This window comes from Struthio camelus, chromosome 15, assembly GCF_040807025.1.
Source record: "Struthio camelus isolate bStrCam1 chromosome 15, bStrCam1.hap1, whole genome shotgun sequence".
Classification (NCBI taxonomy): domain Eukaryota; kingdom Metazoa; phylum Chordata; class Aves; order Struthioniformes; family Struthionidae; genus Struthio; species Struthio camelus.
The window spans coordinates 5,283,097-5,299,299 of record NC_090956.1 but is presented as its reverse complement, the minus strand read 5'-3'; the positions used below and the strand labels follow the sequence as shown (position 1 = coordinate 5,299,299).

The 16,203-nt window shown below is 42.8% G+C and overlaps 1 protein-coding gene across 5 annotated transcripts in view; it reads left to right on the top strand.

Moving 5' to 3' along the window:
* Window positions 1–16,203, top strand: part of SDK1 (sidekick cell adhesion molecule 1) — a 430,635-nt gene that overhangs the window by 397,429 nt on the left and 17,003 nt on the right. For all 5 annotated transcript variants that reach the window (XM_068908486.1, XM_068908485.1, XM_068908487.1 and 2 more), the window contains 6 exons: window positions 17–132; window positions 1,576–1,762; window positions 2,712–2,849; window positions 6,304–6,465; window positions 7,673–7,798; window positions 15,148–15,312. In XM_068908486.1, coding sequence (XP_068764587.1) covers window positions 17–132; window positions 1,576–1,762; window positions 2,712–2,849; window positions 6,304–6,465; window positions 7,673–7,798; window positions 15,148–15,312 — 894 coding nt within the window. The remainder of the gene's footprint in view (window positions 1–16; window positions 133–1,575; window positions 1,763–2,711; window positions 2,850–6,303; window positions 6,466–7,672; window positions 7,799–15,147; window positions 15,313–16,203) is intronic.

The window sequence follows — 16,203 nt, the reverse complement described above, 5'->3', positions numbered from 1 at the left end:
CCTTCTTTCTTTCTAGCACCAGCCATGGCCCCGCAGAACATCCAAGTAAACTCCCTTTCCGCAAGCCAGCTGGAGCTCACCTGGGACCCCCCTCCTGTCGACAGCCAAAATGGGAACATACAAGGCTACAAGGCAATCCTTCTGTTTCTAGTAGTTTCATTTATCTTGCTTGGCTTTGCTATTACTTGCAAGATAGCTCTACAACTATGGCTACCCTCAATACGTAAGGCAAATGAAAGCAGTAAGGAAATGGTGCTGTGTCCCAAAACCAGAAGAAATGAAATGAAGTAGAGAAAAGGAAAAAAAGAGTGTCTTACTATTTGCAGAGAAGGAGAGGATGGGGAAACAGGGCATACAGACAGTGGTGGGAGCTCCACTCATGCAGGCAATGTCTGCTCCAAAAAGCAGCAAACACAAAAGAGCTAGGGGCAAGAAGAAAAAGAAAGGAAATTAACTGAGCTTTCTGTCTATCGAATGTTACAAGCCATCAGGAAAACTAGAATTTTCTCTAGACTAGAAGCCAGAGCCAGGTCAGATTTCAGAAGAATCGTTTCATTCCCTTAGCTTTAACAAAATTAAATCATAGTATTAATTGCATTTGGTTTGTAGGAGATGAGGCATGTTGCAGAAGCATGTTGCTAGCCTCTCCAGAATGAGAATGGACCCTCAGAGAGAGTAGAAATGGGCAAGTCTACAAACAGTGGAACTTGGCTTGGGTTCAGTGTCTGGCTCTGCCCCCTCCATGAATTTAGGTCCATAAGTGAAGAAAAGCCAAGCCACTGTAAATAATCTGGCATCCTTTCCTGGCAGTGACAAGCAACCTTATATATCAATTCATGTACTTTTCCTTTCACATGTATATAGATGATTCTAAGAGCTTGGCTTGTAGGGCCAAGGTAGACCCTTGCCTTGGCCTTTCTCCATCAACTTTCTGGCTTGCTTTGGCCTGCTGTAATGCTCTCAGTGCCAGGCTGTCCAATAAGTAGGGCTGGCACCACATTTTCTTTTGGAATCATCTTCTCTGAAGCCTAATTTTATGGCATCAGGATTAAAATTATGTAAGGAGAGAATGGGAAAAAGTACTTCAAGGAACTTCAGGAAAAGTCTTCATTACCCCTTTCAGGAAGGCAATAACAAGCTTGACTTGGCTATCCACAACCATGTGGATACCATGTGTGAACACAAATGGTGAAACTATTTTGTTCATACAGAGGCGAGTTATAGATATAGTGTATCAGGGTGCCATTGCTGACAGATAGCTAGCATTTTAGGGAGAATTTAAAAACTGGCCTCTCATTACTGAACTCTGGAAGTTCATATCTACTGTCACTAGGCCATATTCTTCAACCTGTGCTCTACTTTTGAATGATGTACTCAGTCACCCTGTCACTGTACTCAGGGGAATTTGCTAAAGGAAGAATAAAGTTTGGGCACCTGATAAAAAGTGTTAGTATTCTACCTAATGGAGGAGTCTGGAGCAAGATACACCGTCTTCCTGACCATCTTTTATAGCCTACAATACTCAGGTTGTAAGCTAGGTGTAGGATATACTTCAGCATCTCTCTGTTCATACAGATTTATTACTGGGAGAGTGACATCCAAAATGACACGGAGAAAGTGAAGGTCCTCTTCCTCCCGGAGACAACAGTCCGGCTCAAAAACCTGACCAGCCACACACGCTACATGGTCTGCATTTCTGCTTTCAATGCAGCTGGAGATGGTCCAAGGAGCAGCCCATCACAGGGCAGGACACATCAGGCTGGTATGAGATTGTGTTCTTGTTCCAAAGCACTGGCTTGGTGGAGCGGCTAAGGGAAATGAGCAGGGGGAGAGGTGGCATTGGATTTTAGAGTTAGTTTTCGGATAGGGCATTACATTGTAATGGTCTTGGAGGAAAAACGTGGATCAAATAAGTCAACCATTTGGGAAAGGATTTTAGGATGAAAATGAACAATACTGTAAAAACTAGACCAGACTGGGTGAATGAGGGATCTCTTCAGAAGCTGATCCATGATGAAACTATAGGTCTGGCCTGGCCTCTACCATCACATCTGAAAATTGGAGTAACTCATCTCCAGTGACTGGAAAAACCCCGGTTAAATGAGAGCAGTATTGTGCTTTTGATAACTCCTCTTTTTTTAAGTTACAAAAGCCACGCAGTCAGAATGAGCTGCCTCTGTGTTGGATGCTGATCCCAGGAGGGAGCACGCCAACACCGAGTGAAGGGAAGTGCTGTTGTTGCTGGGTATGAGGAAAAATGTGCACTTGGACTTAGTACCCTTCTGTCTTTGAGCCCTGCATTTTAGCTAGTTTTCTAAGGAAATTAACCTTGAGAAATGTCAGCGTCTGCAGCCCGTTTCCACCAAAGATGACAGTGGATTTCAAACATATGAAATTCCTGCAAGATTTTTGAAATTCAGCAACTGAGTAGAGAACAAAGGCCCAAGTCAGTGTCCCTATGAGGATCTTTTCCTTCTAAGTTATATCTCCTTCCTTTCTTTTGGGATTTAGTTTTGCAGTTGAGTGGCTGCTTTTTCTTAGGACAAGCTGTATTTCTGACTGATTACAAGAAGTTTTGATACAACTGGTATATCCCTTTCTCAGCCTGTTTTCTTTAGATTTATGCTGGACAAAACCCAATGTTTTGTAATTGATATGTATATCAGATTGACTATTCCCACTGCAATTCAAAATATTTGTAATTCTTTCAGCACCCAGTGCTCCCAGCTTCTTGGCGTTCTCCGAAATCACTTGCACAACACTCAATGTATCTTGGGGCGAGCCGACAGCTGCAAATGGAGTCCTGCAGGGTTATCGAGTAGTCTATGAGCCTTTGGCTCCGGTCCAGGGTAAGAAAGGTTTAAGATCATACATATTCATGGGGGAATGACAGAAAAGCACTGTCATATGTTTTATCTCTGCCCAATTTTCCAGGTGGCAGAGGGTAAGTAAAACAATTTCACTTTTGCCAAAACTGTTAAGTAAACTATAATATCATGGAATATAGCTTTTGTCTGTCCTCTCTCATTTTCTTGCACAAACTATATTCCTGTATGATTTGAAAAGTCATTATACTGCCATTGTTACCTGCTGTCGGAAAGAAGAACAAACTCAGCCTGTGAGTGCTTGATTGTCTTCCTGCGTTGTGTTTTAAAATTGCTGAGTGGGCTCCATCCCAGAATAGTCGTCAGACTCATTTGTGTTGCTTATCACATCATGTGTCACTTCTGTTATCGCAAAGATTGTCCAGGCATTGTATGTGCTAGTCATCACTGGTAGCACTGCTACTTTTGACAGGGGAGAAAAGCAGTCCTAGAGATTTAGTTGTATCTGTTTATACTGAGTTTCTAAGCAGCATTTTTCACTCAGCGCTAGATTTAAACTCTGTCCACTGCAATGTGATGGCCATAAATACTTTATTAATTGGACAGAACAGCAACAGAAAAGGAATTGGCAATTTCTCTGGAAACAAATATAAATTCATTCCAAAGCTGAATTAGAGAAGATTACAAAATTCTGGAATGGTCTTATTAATATTTTTATGCTCTTGGTAGACAGCCAATAGTTCAATAGGATGTCCGTCTTCAGTAGTGTGACAGCACAGATAGTAATGTCAGCCATTGCCAATCCATTTTAAACTCTTTTCCAAAGAAATAAGGATATCAATCACTAGTATTTGTTTCCTCTGTAAGGAATAAAGGTATTCTATATAGTTTGAAAATCCGTGTCTTGCGCACTGAGAAAATTATACCCAGGGATGAAAACAGGAGAATAAAAGCACTTTCGTCCTTTACTGCTAGCAGATCTGAGCACAGAGAGCTAATGCAGAAAGCATTTATAATTCTGACTGGGAAATGTGGAGCGAGTGTATAGGATGTTTGGGTTCTGTGGGCGTTCCCTGCCTTATATTCCTACAAAATGTTAAAGAATCCATTTTTTCCCTGGAAATAGGGATGTGTTAAATCATATTTCCTCTGTGAGAATATGACATGATCCTCATATCCTCATCTTCTCTTCTCTTTCCTACCTGTGCTATGTCTTGCTTCTATTTGTTTCTCCTTTCTCTATAGAAGATTTCTTATCTGAGGAGGGAGGTTATGGAGGGCTTTTCCTCAGATTCTAAAAGTTTGCCTACATTTATTCTCCAGTTTCTACCCATTTGCTCTTCTGCCAACATTTTTCTCCCCTCAAAAATATTTATTCTCCCTCTGTGGTAAGTATCCCTTCCTAGAAGCCATCATTTTTCTTAGATAGAAAAGCCATACTCATTTATTTAGAGAGCAGGGTCAAACCAAAGTCATTTTAAGATGGAGCATGCAAAGATTCTGAGTGCAACCAGAGCGCGAGGCATGCCAAGCTCGGCAGGTGCCCAAGCGTGAGATCCAGGAGGATCCTTCCAACCCCAGGTCTCACATTCCTCCAGTGCAGAGTGACCACACTGGTGGACCAGATCCATTGGAGCCTTTTTCCTGCATCTTTTGACTTTCTACTCATTTGTGACTTTAGGCTGTGCCCCCTCACCCCCTCCTGCCCTCCCACTGATGAACCACCATTTAAAACCTGCTTGTTCTGCAAAACTTTCTAACAGTGATTTGTTTTCTAGTAGAGTCTTTTCCTTGTTTTACCTTTTATGGTTTAACACTGTGTTATGTTTTAGACAATTACAGACAGCAAAACTGCCCTAGAGCCTTTTTTTTTACTCTTTTTTTCTGTTTCCTTTTTTTTTTTTTTTGGAACATTACTTTGAAATGACAAATGCTTCCTGATTTGTCTCTAAGAAATGAAATAGTACACCTAGGAAAGGAAGGAGCACTTTTACTGCTTCCTCGTTAACTAGGGAAAGATTCTCTGGATTACAAACGGTAACTGGAAGAAAACTTTGAATGGAAATCATTTGGACATTATTCTTTGTTTAACTGATAAACACTGAAAGAAGCAACTTGATTTGCATAAAATAAGCATCCAAATTGGAAAACTTCTTCCTTTGCATTTTTCTGGAGAGACAAACTAGCAAACACCCTTCTCTAGTGGGAAAATCATTTTCTCACTTCTAATCTTCTTGGTTTGAAATGTGTTACGTACATTTACAGAACCAGAAAATACTAAAAGGACTCTTTCAATTCAAACTTTTAGTTCTGTAAAGTATTTTCTATTTTAAATTCTTCTCATTAAGTTGCTTTTAGAAAATTTCAATGGAAACTATAGTTTTTTTCAAAGTAGTCATTACCACGCCGCCCTTTGTGCAGTATCAACCTAGAATCATTGAGAACCTAAATGTAAGACTGGCTATAAACACTGATGAAGGAAATAGCATGAATTTTAGTTCTTCTATATAAGAAAAATTCTTGGTGAGTGAGAAAGAAGTTCAATCCTCAGAATCTCCCAGTCTGAACCCAAGGAATCATTAGTAAAATAGTAAGCGTATGTATGAGTTCATAAGATAAGATGAGCTGAGTGGTCACTAAAGTGGTTTTAGATCACTTTTATGCTATCTTGGTCATACTTCAAGGTCTGGAGAGAATCCAGGACAATTTACACAACTGTAGAAAACTGGAGGCTCTGCATGACTAGTGAGGGCACGTTACTTTGAGATAGCTCTGCCTGAGTTGTTCTGGGGTAGTACAGCTTTCAGAGGGTCTTTGGAGGACAGCCTTAAGGCTCCCCTCGCTGCACCAACGTCTACAGTGTGGGCATTTAGCACACCTTGAAACTCCACCAAGCTGAAAAGAGTGAAACACAAGTGATGACATTGGCCTTGTCCAAGTAAATAATGCTTTGATTGCATCCCACGTTGCAGTGGCATTTATTACCCATAAGTTATTCGTGAGATGTATGTCCTTTATTCTGTATTCACTTAGCATTGGTGGAAGTGACAGGACAGGATAAAAGGAAAGAAGCTGGCCCTTATTTTTTCCCCTGAGCAGCATTGCAGGTTGCTTGGCAAAGAAGCAGCAGAGAAATCCTTGCTTAGGAAGGAATCTGCAGCATGCAGTCCTCTTCGTTTACCTCCTGCATTCTTCCCAGAGTAATTAGTGAAGTTGCTTGTAGTCTCTTGGTAATTTCCCAGTTGTGTTATAAGGTTTTCTTTTTGTCAGTACCCACTTATCAAGCTTAAACTCTAATTATACTTATCAGTGCTGAAAATTGGCTATTATCACTACTTAAACTCCTGCTAATTGTAAGAAATACTTTCTTAGCAAACTGTTAGATGATTCTACTTACTTTCTAGATATGATAAGCTCCACTTGATTTATTTTTTGCCTTGCAACCTTTTCTTATTTTTCATCTATGTGGCTATTCCAGGGGTGAGTAAGGTGGTGACCGTGGACATAAAAGGAAATTGGCAACGCTGGCTGAAGGTCCGAGATCTCACCAAGGGCATGACCTATTTATTCCAAGTGCAAGCCAGAACCATTGCCTATGGGCCTGAATTGCAAGCCAATGTCACAGCGGGGCCAGCAGAAGGTAAGTGGAACCATAAAAGCACATGGCAAGCTAGATCCAGTTGTATAAACACAGTCCAACAGCAGTGAGTAGTGCATTCAACGCTTAACATGTAGTTCCAAGCCAAGGAGAAGTTTTGTCATGGGACCTCAGGGCATGATTCAGTGGGTTTCACAACTGTCCATGAAAAAGATGTTTCTTTTTTTTCTGAAGGCTAAAAGGCTAATGTGAATAAACAAAGCCGTGTTAATAAATTATAGCACAAACTGGCTAGCCAGGGAATTCAATACAGCCTGAGAGCATGGTCCCTTGTTCTGATTGTACTGGTATGCTTTGGAGTTGAAGTGGAAAAACTCTGTCTAAATCAGTGGAGGTTCCTGTATTTAAAATGAGTAAGAATTTAGAATTACACCCTCCTGACACTTTGGTTCGTGCACAGGAATATATCTGCAGGTTTCCTTGTATGCTGAGAGGAGCAGCAAGCTGAACTTCAGGATTCCCGCCTTGGTTCAATGTGTATGCCAAAGCAGTAGAGTTTTTATTATTATTATTAGTGATTCTGATAAATAGATAATCTAAAAAGGTAGAGGACCTCCAGTGATATTAGATTGTCCAGTAGACCATAAATCCTTCGTGCAACGATCACAATTCTTATTTTTGCTTCCTTCCCAGCTCAAGGAAATAGTTGCTCCATCCATCAACGGGCCACATCTGGCGATTCCACCCATCTGGGTGCCAGCAGGCTTTGATTTTATCCCAGTGTCCTCTTTATCTAGTATCTGGGATAGTAGCCCAGTGGATCATGCCCAGTCATAGACAGTAGAAACCATGAATCCTCTTTAACATGGCAGTGACATGTTCCCAAGTGAATGTACAGGCAGCTTTAGCAAAGAACTCTCTGAAACTCAGAGGCTGATTCCACCTCTGAAGGCAGAAATAGCAGTGGCGATGTGCAGATGTTGCAGATACGCAAACTGTTAAAATGACAGTGTTTTTACTCCTTCCTTCTTTACAGAGGTGCCAGTAAAACCCAGCATTTGCTATTTAATTGACGATACTAGAACCAGTGAAAAATTGAGGCCAGTAGCCCGTTTGGGCTGTTTTGTAATGTTAACATGCTGACCGATAACGTCTGGCTTTTGTTTTCCTGTGTCAGTAGACATAAGAAGGAATTCTGCAGTAGGTCTCTGATATCACTACTGTTTGCTATTCTCACTTCATCCTTCAGGGTCTCCTGGCTCCCCTCAGGAAATTCTGGTGACAAAATCTGCTTCTGGACTGACGCTGCAGTGGACTGAGGGAGATTCAGGAGAAAAACCCACAACTGGATACATTATAGAGGCACGGCCCTCAGGTAAGCTGTGGGAAACATGGAGTGCATGGTATCAGGAATTCCCTTCCTTCAGGCCAAACTGAAACCCGCCCTGCAGTGGAAGAGGTTGTTGATCATCCCGGTAAGGTAATAGGATTTTGTGAGGGAAAGCTATTACCATCCAGTATTACACCTTCTCTAGTTTATTATGTGATATGTCAGATTGTTGGCTGTTAAATAGTCACAGAAAATTACACTGAGCACTCTGGGTTTCCCTCTGCTACATCATTGGTAAATCATCCAACTGATAAACTAATATAATTAATAATTAAAATTCACTTAAATGCTTACAGCATCTTTCAGGCACAAGGACCCTTAAGTACTTGCAAACTGTATTTTCAGGACCGCAGACTGAATTCTCTCCCCTTGTGCAGCAGAACACAGCAGCTAATCAGTGTTATTATAAGCAGGACCTGGACTTTTAGCAGTGTGTGAACATAGCTTTCCCCATTTGTTTGGCAGGATGCATGTGAGGTGGGTGAAAGGAATCTCCTCAAAACCAGCGAGTTTTCCTTGGTCCTTTCCCTGAACTGCTTTGCTTTGAGGGATTTGCATTCCTCCTTACTGAATTGCGATGTACTTTTTCCAGAATATTTTCCCAGTTTGACTAGAACACAGAGCAGCTATGTTCCAGCCTGTTTTTCAGCCTCTTTCAGCTTGGTATCACTTTGCAAATTTAACAAGTGCCCATCTTCTGGTATCTAAGTCATTAACAAAAATGTTGAGTACTGCCAGACTCCTGTGGGGTCTCATTTGATAAATTCCCTCCACTCTGACAGTGAATGTTGATAACTGTTGTCTGAGTACAGTTTTCCAGCCAGTGATGCATCTACTACAAGATACTTGTTTCATGTAGGCCATGTTTGAATGTCACGGTGTCAAAAGCTTTGCTGAAGTCAGGGTAGATGATGTCTACTCTTTCTTAGTAGACAGGGCAAGGTCTATTACCTTGTCGCAGAAGGAGATTAGACATGATTTATATTTGACAAATCCTTGTTGGCTGATTGTTCTTCTCCTTTTCACTTTTAGGTGCTTACACGTTGCTTGATTTTGTGTTGATTAAATGAATGTTTATCTGTTCGGTTATATAAAGGATCATACCTTTTTCTTGCAATGTGTCTTGAATATAGGGTTGCAGTTATATCCAATGATTTTAATTAGTTGTAAGCAGACCAGTAACAAAATCATAGGCTGCAGTTCTGTGATCATCACTAAAGATGCGTATTTCCGCTCCTATATTGGCTAGAACTTGCTCTGTAGTGAGGCTCCACTGTGATTCTCTGTTTCTAATTTCTGTCATTTAATGTGACAGTTGTTTTCAAAGCAAAATGAAGAAAAATGTGTACCTTCTCAAAGCACTGGCGTCTCCCAGAGCGATCGAGTTTTCTTAATTATGGAATGACATCCAGTGCTTCCATTTCCCCTACATCAGCTTGCTGATTCCTGCCCTTATTTGCTCGTGGGCGCAAAATATCCTGTTTTATTTGGGCAGTATTGTTCAGATAGCAACTGAAACCAAAACTTATTCACTGACTTTTGCCAGCCAGCTTACATTTGCCCCAAAAAGCAGGGGATTTTGAGGAAGAGTATTTTAGAGAGCAACTTGTACCCCATGTACAGATTGTCTGCAAGCTGAAAAATTCAAAGTGCTCTATGGAAAGAATCCCAACTTAAAATGCAGGAGCTCCATTAACTTACACATTTCTGTAAGATACCTCAGTGAACCTACTGTCATTCACATCTTACTTTAGAACAGGAAAAATAACAAACTGTAATCTATTCTCCTATCTCTGTGAAACAAGCCATAAAACTTCTAAACAAATGTTCTCATGCAAAAGACAACCCTGTCATGTGAGTGGCGGTGTCGCAGATTTGTCAGGTGTCATCTCACCTTTGGATGTGAATGAACGTTTTACAGTTCGTGCCTAAGGATGCGCTGTAGGATTTGTGGCCCGCTCTTTTTGAGCACGAAGAAAACAGTCTTGCATTAACCTTGGATCATTCCTACTGGCGCCACTCCACTGATCCTGGAAACAAACACAGAAGAGGTCTTATTCTCCTGCTCTTGCAACCTGACTGTTGAGGCATTTAATTCCTCTTCAGATTATTTTAATCCTATTCATGCTGCTGTAGTAAATGAACTAGCCATTTGTATGCTGGATTCTCCTCCTTAGTTGTGGCTGCGGCTGTAGAAAGCGTGAAATGTGATCCAACAGAGGAGACGGACTAATTGGAACGTTTGCTTATCTCACGCAAGCTTCAGCTTCATTTCAGTACTGCTTTTCTTCCTCGTCTCTGCACAGTGGAGTTTGAAATCTGAATTTTGAGCTTAACGAAAGCAGGGAACTAATTCCTCCTGCCAGGGTTGGTCATTCAGATCAGCTTCTGTTTTAATATAATTATAAGAATTTGCTTCTGCACAGTGATTTGTATGAGTATTAGAGCAAGGATTGGAGCAACCTTTGTTTTTAAGTAGGTGATGTCTAAGAGAAAAGCAGTTGACTTGTGCCCTTCACATAAAATCAAGGAAGGAGAAGATATTCATCCTTCTGAGATCAAAAAGGGGCATTAAATAGACAGATGAAAAGCTTCAGCTTGTTGCCAGTATTTAAATGCAATACCACTACCTTAGTATTTCACATCTCAAGTGTCATCTATTATAGGCCTCATTACCCCAAACATTAAATGCTGTATCATCTCATTTTCCCTGCTGTAGCTTTCTGCCAAGATTCTTCTATCAGAGCAGGAGGGTGGGTTTCTGTCATAAATGGCAAACCTTCCCTCTTTTTGTCACTTCCCTTTCATTGTCCTGCTGTGTCTCCCTGGGTTCCTCCTGCTCTGCTGGGTTTAGTGGTGGTGGCAGCAGGCAACTGTGATTGTTCCTTTGATCTTCCTGTTTCTCTCCAGGCTTTGTGGAAGGGGACCAGACTGGGTACCTCCTGTGCATTTTGAATATACTCCGACACAGGCGTGGAACAGGCACACAAAAAATATTGATTTTTTCCAGAGCAATCTGTGCTAGAGGAAAGCATTACAGAAACGGAAGCGTTCTCTCCTTTCCTTCAACTCCTCTCTCTCTGGAGAAATGGATTCCACTTCAGCTCCTTGGGCATTACAGTTAAGCAGCCTCTGTCACTGCCATAGCGAGCACTCCCTAGGCATCAACTGGGCTGGCTGAGAAATGGGTGTTAGATAGTGTCCTCTATTTCTACGTGCAGAGGAAAAAACAAAAAAGGCATAGCGATGGCAAGGCTCCAGCACTGCCAGAGGGAGCAGAGAAGAGCTCTCTTGTCCTTTGTCTCCCAACTTCATGCAGTGTCCAAGGCTTGCTCTCTGTCCTCTGTGCTTTAAGGACTTTTAGAGTTGCACCTCAGGAGAAGCCTTCTGCCTGGGACAAGAGGACAGAGATTTCCTCTTCTGCTTTCTCTCCCCCAGCCTGCATTTTGGGTTTTGTTTGTTGGCTTTTCCCAAGTAGGGCAGGTCTTAAGCCCAGTGGGAGAGAATTGTGTCTTAACATGTTTCCAGTAATAATATTTCTAACACTCTGGCTGGCATGAACAGGCCATTTAAGTCTCAGATCAGCCAGAAATCATGAATCTGGGACACCAGGCAAATCAGGCAAACGCTTTCTTTGGTTGCCCCAAATGATCCGTTCCATGAAGGCAGCAGACGTTTTGGGGAAGAACCCTTCTACTTGGAGCGGGGATTTTCCTTCCCATAAACGCTGAGGTTAAACGCTGAGGTTTTTTGCTTCGCACACCCCCAAAGGCAGATCTCTCTTCAGTTTTCTTTCTGGTCTCTTGAGTAACATTTTTGTGTTTTCTTCCTTTTCTATTTATTTTTAAACAAATGAGGGAGTGCAGTGTCAACCATGGACACGAACCAGCAGAAGTCAGTAAATTCAAAGTGAAGGGTGCAGCTGCATTGACGGCATCTGCCATGGGGCCTTTGGTTCGCCTCCGCTCACGAACGGCGTGCAGGGGCTGACAGTTTGTCAGCCTTCACTTCCCATTCTCGTCCTCTTGGGCGCTTGCATCGGATCCAGACCTTCGCCTGTGACAAACACATCCCCCTGTGAACACTGTCCTTCGGAGCGGGAACGCTATTTAGCCAGCCCTTAATTCTCCGCTGCTTTTCCCCTCAGAAACCTCCTAATGCGGGATCAGGAGGAGGTTTTACGGCGCAGCCCTGCTCTTACTCCAAGAGAGGAGGGCCAAAAACACATAATGGACAGCTTTCCGTCTCGCCAGCCGCGGCGCGGGTCGGGGGCCGAGGCGGTTCTGCCTTCCCCGTCGTTCGGACCTTCTCTCCACGCGTGCGCGTGCAGCTCCCGGATCGGAGGGTCTTCCAGTCGAGGCTGGAAGAGAAAGCTCGACTCTCGTGTCGGCAGGCAGCGAGGCTGGGGCCGGGTGCGGGGAGGTGTTTATAAAACCAGGAAGCAAAGACAAATTTCTTTTCTCTGAGGAGCTCTCCCTTTTGCACTGGATGTTTAGGCCTCCTTTTGGAGCACCCAAAGGCAGCGTGAGATGAAGGAAGGGACAGATATTACCGAAGCGACAGCATCTGTGAGCGGTTGCGCTGCGGCTCGCCGTGCAGTAAGCGGGAAGCGCCCGGCACCGGCCGCCCTTCCCCTCTCTGGGGGAGTCTGCGGCTGCAAAACCTTGCTGCTCTCAGGGGTTTCTCTGAGTTAAGATGCAGTCGGTATACCTGCTGTGCCTTCCTCCCCAAACCGAGTGGAAAATGCTGTGTACAGTATACTAATGATTTTCTACTGCACTTAAAGGCTGATCTGGTGCTGTGCTAGGTAACCTTCTCATGAATTCTCTTTCAACTGAACTTCTAACATTTACAGCAAATCTGGTGCTGAGGGATAGGGGAGAGATGGGACGGATGGCTTCACAAGTGTGGGCAACGGTATTTAGTTGCAAAGTTTGCCACTGAAATAAAAGGCTTTTTAGTCTGGATACATCTGATTGCAAGCTACATCTAGAAAGAGGGGCAAAAGTTACACTTGCTCGGTCTGCAAGCTATTCTGCGCTGTGCACCCTGGCTGCTTTAGGAAAATGAGTGAGAAAGAGAGTGCGTGTTGGGGGCAAGGACTGCGTTTGTTGCAATGAAAGATGAACATTTGTTTTTATTCTTGCCTTTTCTTCCCCGTTTAAGTGGCTTCTCAATGTAAACAAATTGCTTTTCAGACAATTCACAACAGGCTGAAATTCTGTTATAGCTGTTTGCAAATGTGCTTATGAAAGCTCACATAGTTCTAGCAATTACGACAATATTTTATAGTCTGAGATGCATCTTTTTAGTATTGGTGGTTGCAACAATCTAAATTTGAAAATGCATCCCTCACTCCACCCTCCTCAGAGAAACTAAATCCCGAGCTTCTTTTTTATTACTTTGTAACTTTACATGGTAGAAGTAATCTAGCCTTATATTGCCCTGTGAAAGGGAAGTCAGTATTTCATCTCTTGTTTTATAGCCATTGTAATATGCAACTAATACATAACAATGGTGTATTATGATAACTTCATTATACTCTGATCATGCTGGTGAATAATGTATTGGTCTGAATTTTAAGCATGACAGAAGAATTACCTGTTCTTCAGCATTTCTCAAACGTAGCTAGAACAGTAACGTTTCAGTCTGCTTTTTGCATCCACTGAGACTGCCGGTCCTCACGATCAGAAAAGACGCAGTTTGGGGGTTGTTAGTCATTGTGTGTGTTGCTAGCCATGCAGCACGTTACAAATTACTGAGCCAATATTTACTGATGCCAAAGTTAAAACATTCACATGGAAATGCACCTGCAGTGTTAATCAATCCATCTTTGCTGTCGTTCCCCGTTGCACAGAAATAGGCTCAGGGTCAAATTTCACTCTGTTATACCAGCACAGTTCTGGAACTGCTGTGGTGACTTGAATTGGCTTACACTTGGGTGAACATAAAGCAAATCAGAACAGATTCTGGCTGTATATTGCAGCAATGGAACAAGTCACTCCAGGTAGAGCTTCTGGCTCCTGCTTTATCATTCCCTTGATAACACCTTGAGTCTGCAGAGGTCATGATGATGCCAGTGTCTCCCCGTGCAGGGGGCTTGCTTTCAAAGCAGGCAGCTCATATGCTGGATTAGTATTGGTGCAGAAGTTCTCATAGGATTCCCATTGCTGTGGGACCTACAGAGCAAAAGACATCGCTAAACAATTCTGTCAACTAAAAGTAGAAGCCCAATGGGATACTTGTGGAGTCAGATCCTTAAGAGCTATGCTGGCTTAGGCTACCTGAGAATTTGGCCCTACGTGTAGACAGTCATTTTGTTATTGGAAGTGCTGGGTACTGACTGCTGCTCAAAAAAAGTCCATTTAGATTAACGTTCAAGTCCTACGCTCAAAATTATTGACTGGCATTTTTAATTATAGTTGGTTTTGTGCTTACTGCTAACAGCATCCATCTTGTTGAAAGTTCTTTCCATCGTATTCAAGTGAATATAGGATTACAGATATGGATCAGGGACCAGAACAGTACCAAGGCTGCATGCGCATCAATATAAATGTCAGCATGGCTGTTGAGAACCAAGATTACCCTGCTGGACCGTTCTCATCAGTTATTCAGAAGGCACTGCATTTCTAACAACTTCCGTAGCTTTACAATGCAAACAAAAACTCATTTCTGCTTAAAAACACATGGCGCAGAAGCGTGCTGCCTGCAGGCTTACTCTGTGGGCTGTGCCACGCTGCCGGCCAACACCGGCTAAAGACATCGCTGCTGGTGTCGTGAAGGAAGCAGCACTCCAGCGACACTAGTCTGCCAGGCGCCAGTTCATGCAAAGCCACAGTTCTTCCAGCCAAGCCCAACTCTTAACGTTAGTTTGCAAAGCTTAGCTTAGCTTGGATCATGAAGTCCGTTCTGCAATGTAAAAAGCAGGCAAATTCTGTGTGATTAGGACTGATTAATGTATCAGATTGCTTTGGGTTTACTTGCTCTGTCGAATAACAGGAATGCTGATACGCTCACCGGAGGTATTCGGGAGGCACCCAGATGGCTAGTGGCTGCTCTAGCCAGCTCAGATCACTGTGGGTGCTAGTGCAGATCTCAGAGGAGACCACTTCCATCTGGACTAGTATAAGTCTTCCCATCATAAATAAATCCCTTTATAGGGGTGAATCTTGCGGGGTATTCTAATATATATGCATGTAGTTGAGCAGCCTTCAGGAGAGCTTGTCCACTGCCTGTGGCTGAAACATGCAATTAATGGCAATTAATTTTCGATGAGCAGAAGGGAGTGCCAAGTCACACTGTTAATGCCATTTTTCTCCTTGCTGCTTTCCTAGATGAAGGACTGTGGGATATGTTTGTGAAGGATATCCCTCGCAGCGCTACCTCCTACACAGTCAGCCTGGACAAGCTGAAGCAGGGGGTGACCTATGAATTTAGAGTGGTGGCTGTCAATGAATTTGGCTATGGAGAGCCAAGCGTTCCCTCTGTGGCAGTATCAGGTAATTGTCTATTCTGTTATATGTTTTCCATATATTCTTTTGAGGATTTTCTTTTGAAGGGGGTGGGAGAAGAGAAAAAAGAACAAAAAGATTCCCTAGTTAAAATAAATTGCCAAGGCTCTTTTTGCTCTTTCTTCCTCCTCCTTTCCTAGGCAGTTCTTTTCTTTACTCTGCTTCCTTCTTTTCCTAGGGTTCTGTGATAAATGCAGGGTTCCTAGGGTTCTGTGCTATTTTGTATTTAGCTCTCAAAAATAATATTGTAGTTACCTAGAAATGTTCATCATATCCTCTGTGCTGGCATTGCAGGAGAGGGCGATGCCTCCAGGCCTCCAGCACCCCAAGAGCTTGTTGGTGGTGCTCACATACTCTTCTGTCCTTCCTGCTCTGTTGTGGTTATTCCCAGTAAACAGGCTATAGCCTTAACATGCTTCCAGCACGCCTTTGAACCAACTGGCGCTTTCACTTTCTGGAGGAACTTCAATTCCTTGAAAGGCAAATTCAGCTCAGCTTGCAGTGTTTGGGCAGCTGGAGTTTGATGGCCTTTTGTGAAGTAGGAAAGTTTGTCCTTGTGAAAGCTTTGCTCGGGTCAGTTTTTACCCTTGTTGAGACAGTTCTGCTCCAAGTTGCTTTTGAGCAATAGGTTTCATCTTAGCTGTGTCAGCAAAGGCAGACAAGAGGAATGAAAGAACCTGCTAAAATGTCTTTGTGATTCAAAATTCTGGAGAGTCCTGAGAACCTGGCAATGCTCCAGTATCTGGAGTGGCTTTTATCTCTTTGCTCCTAGAGTGAAAAGCAGAAACACCATTCAACAGTTACCCAGCAGGCAGGAGTAGTAAATGCTGCTATCACCATCACGGCTGCATTTGTCCTTACACAATTAACCACTTAGCC